At 63.9% G+C, this 3,924-nt stretch overlaps 1 protein-coding gene across 1 annotated transcript in view; it reads left to right on the forward strand.

Moving 5' to 3' along the window:
• Positions 1-3,924, forward strand: part of NGFR (nerve growth factor receptor) — a 10,453-nt gene that overhangs the window by 3,195 nt on the left and 3,334 nt on the right. Inside the window, exons 2-3 of the mRNA XM_019474246.1 lie at positions 2,511-2,642; positions 2,828-3,055. Of these exons, the coding sequence (XP_019329791.1) occupies positions 2,511-2,642; positions 2,828-3,055 (360 nt within the window). The remainder of the gene's footprint in view (positions 1-2,510; positions 2,643-2,827; positions 3,056-3,924) is intronic.

The raw sequence follows: 3,924 nt of genomic DNA on the forward strand, positions 1-3,924 counted from the left end.
TGGGGGGGACGGGTCTTTTTGGGTGTGCGCGCGCACTGGTGCCCGCTGCCGCAGGCGCTGGGCAGGTGCAGGCAGCCCTGGTCCCGGCAAAGCCTGCCAAGCGTGAGCCGGCGGGGAGGAATGCGGGCACGGCGCACGGCCGCCGAGATCCCCACCTCCACCCCGGGCTGCCTCCGAGCTCTTGCCTTGGATGTCTTCCCGATTCACCAGCCAAATTGTTTTGCAAAAATTTGCTACAACAAAAGCACCACCCCTGCCAAAGCCCACGGGGGCTGAGGGGCCAGAGGAGAGGCGTGGGGAGAGAAGGAGACCTGCAAACCCCATTGTCAGCCCTTGCCGGGATGGGGAGAGGGTCCTTTTGGATCTGGGCTCGCACTGGATCCCGCTGCCGCAGGCGCTGGGCAGGTGCAGGCAGCCCTGGTCCCGGCAAAGCGCTCTGCCTGCCAAGCGTGAGCCGGCGGGGAGGAATGCGGGCACGGCCCTGGGCCGCCGAGATCCCCACCTCCACCCCGGGCTGCCTCCGAGCTCTTGCCTTGGATGTCTTCCCGATTCACCAGCCAAATTGTTTTGCAAAAATTTGCTACAACAAAAGCACCACCCCTGCCAAAGCCCACGGGGGCTGAGGGGCCAGAGGAGATGGTCCCTGCATTAGCCCAGATGGCCACTTGCCTTTTTTATTAGAATTTTCCTTCTCCCCCCCCCCCTTGCCAGCCACCCCTGATTGCTGTCTCATGATTTATTTATCCTCCTCGCCAGCCTCCATCGCTGCGGGCGGGAAGGAGGGGGCCCCGTTCGAATCTCAGCTGTAATTGCTCAGCTCAGATACCTTGCTGCCACTGAAAATGTGCCCACTCAGCCGTATGCCTTTCCTGGCCACTTCCCCGCTCTAATGGTGCCTATCAATAATTCAGAATAATGCAAAGGATGAGCCCAGGTTAATGGGAACTGCGCACGCTGGCGGCCGACCTGGTGCTGCTCCGGCTCTGCTCGCTCGGCCGGGCAGCGGGGCAGGGGCTGCTCACCCAGCCCGGGGCAGAGCCAAGGCAGCGGCTCGGGGCCGGCAGCAGCAGAGCAGGTTCGTCCCTGGGGTCCTGCAGTTCCAGGGAGGGCATGGGGACGGCCCCGAGAGAGGAGCAGGACACCCAGGGGGTGCCTGCCCACCCACAGGCATGGGGCAGGGGGAGATGTTGGGGGGGTGGAAATGTCATGGCTGTCGCTGCTCAGGGTTCGCCCTGAGCCACGGTGGGAAAGCAGCTGCTGAGGCTGGGACGGCACTTCCATCCCTCTAACCCTGTCCATCACCAGGGACTCGGGGCTTTTCATTCCCCTTTATCTTGAAAGCAGCCAAAAATTAAGCACCAGAACAGCTCTGCCCTGAGCCTGTCCATGGCTCAGTCTCCTCTTGGCCACCCAGGGAAGCTGGAGGCCACTGAGGGTGGGAATTACCGTCTCCCACAATCATCCTCGGAGACAGGCAGGTAATTAAAGGTTAGCACGTGGCTGGATTGACTTCCCAAGGAGCAGGGCTAGCAGAGAGATTGTGCTTGATCTCCCCGACACCTTCTCCATCAAGGAGGCTGGACTTTCCCCTGGTGTTTCGGACGAGGGAAGACAGGGCATTGCAGCAGCGCGGGCTCCGGGGAGATCGATGGGAGGCAGCCGACGTAGGGACAGCAGCTGTGCCCTCCAGGACGGGAGCTGACCCGTTTTCCCGGGCTAAAAATATCTTCAAACACCTTTGGGAGCTTGCAGGGGGAGGGAGGGGGCACGGGGGCGGCTTGCCTGGCTGCACGAGGAGGATTGATTTCCCCGGCAGAGTCAGTCCTGCAGGATGAAACCGGAGAGCAAGCCCTGGGGATCAGAGGAGAGTCAGCAATTAGTGTTGTAACCTCCTGTTCACATCATGCCCCGCGTCTCCCGGCCTCCCTGAGCCCAGCGGGGACACGCGGCCGAGGAGGGGGGCACAGGGCGGCGATGCCCTGAGGGACCCCCTGGGCAGGATGCAGAGGAGAAAGTGTTTGGGATGCTGGGGAGCAGCGATGGCTGTAGGATGCCCACGGGGACCATCTAGAGGTTGAAAATGTGGACGGTGCTCCAGCTGGGGACAAGGATGCTCGCCCAGGGACACGAGCACCAAGCGCTGGGATGGGCACGTTGAGGGCGGGATCCAGCCCTGCCCAGGCTGCAGGAGCTCAAAGGCTGGATCCCTGCTGAGCTGGGGAATTGCTGCAGAAAGGGTGCAGCCGTTAACGGGGAGCGGAGCCTGCAGGCTGGGGGACGCTCGATGGTGTTGGGCGGCTGCAGGGGGAGACGCCTCCACCTCTGGCCCGGAGGTGGGGGAAAATGGTGAAAGGGGAGACGGTCCCAGCCAGCAGCTGCTGCACAAGCCCATCTCCCCAGCCCGGCACCATTTGGTGATGGGACGAAGCCAGCGCCGGGGAGCAAGGTGGCCACGGGGATGGGGACGCCATGCTGGGACCCAGCTCACCTCACCCTCTGTCCCCTGCCAGGCATCACCTACTCGGACACGGTGAGCGCCACGGAGCCGTGCAAGCCCTGCACACAGTGCGTGGGGTTGCAGAGCATGTCCGCGCCCTGCGTGGAGTCAGACGATGCCGTGTGCCGCTGTGCCTACGGCTACTACCAGGACGAGCCGGGCGGGGGCTGCAGGGGGCTTCAGGCAGGGAGTGCCGGGTGTGCGAGGTGGGCTTCGGCCTCATGTTCCCCTGCCAGGACTCGCAGGACACGGTCTGCGAGGAGTGTCCCGAGGGCACCTTCTCCAGCGAAGCCAACTTCGTGGACCCCTGCCTGCCCTGCACCACCTGCGACCAGGACGAGCCGAGCGGGAGCTGCAGGGAGTGCCGGGTGTGCGAGGTGGGCTTCGGCCTCATGTTCCCCTGCCAGGACTCGCAGGACACGGTCTGCGAGGAGTGTCCCGAGGGCACCTTCTCCAGCGAAGCCAACTTCGTGGACCCCTGCCTGCCCTGCACCACCTGCGAGGAGAACGAGGTGATGGTGAAGGAGTGCACGGCCATCTCAGATGCCGAATGCAGAGGTAACGCTGCCTTTTCCAGGGCGAGACATTGCAGAGGGGAGAGCTGGGTTCACCAGGTCTTCTGTAGTGCTCCCTGCCTCAGTTTCCCGTTGCACCACAGCAATGGGGAGGCAGGGGCGTGTCCCTGGGCTTGGAGGAGAGGACCCCGGTGTCCAGCCGAGACCCCCAGCCCTTGGGCATTGCAGCGTGTAGCTTCCTACCACATAGCACTTGCTGTGAGCCCTCGTCTCCCTTGCAAATGCCCAGCCCCAGGGTCTGCCCAGCCCTTTCCAGGGGCTTCCTTAGTCGAGCTTCTGGCAGGACACTTCCACGGGTGCAGGCACTCTGCTGGGTGGCTTTTGGTGTCCAGGAACAGCGAGCGGAGCCGAGAGGTTCACCAGTCTTGGATGCCATGCTCGCTGCCACCCAAGCCTTTATCAGGAGGGAACTTGGCAGCCAATGGTTTTCTGATGGGAATTAACTGCCCTGAAGAGCCGGGGAACAGCCGGCCCTGCAGCCCAGGAGGGTTCGGTGCCCAGGGGAAGGGGGAGAGCATCATTCACCGGCAGCAGCCCCCCGCCGTGCCAGCCTGCACCCCGCTGCTGTGCAGAGCCCCGGGAAGGAGCAATAGAGCTGCTTCGGCTGGGGACGCCCCGGTTGCTCCTTGGCAGTAGCAGCGTGGTCCCCTGCCCCGAGCCCGGCGGGGGAGAAAAGAGCTTTGTCCCGGCCGCCACCGATTCACAGCGCGGGGGCCGCCGGCGCAGCTCCCTTGAAAGGGTCGAGTAAATGGAGCCATAAGTCAAGGAGCACAGGGCCAGCTTTGTTAGCCGGCAGCGGGGCCCTGCCGGAAGCAGCCCTGATGGCCACCGAAGCGCCGCTCCAAAAGGGCA

Source organism: Aptenodytes forsteri, unplaced genomic scaffold (genome assembly GCF_000699145.1).
Source record: "Aptenodytes forsteri isolate BGI_AS27 unplaced genomic scaffold, ASM69914v1 Scaffold25, whole genome shotgun sequence".
NCBI classification, from domain to species: Eukaryota; Metazoa; Chordata; class Aves; order Sphenisciformes; family Spheniscidae; genus Aptenodytes; species Aptenodytes forsteri.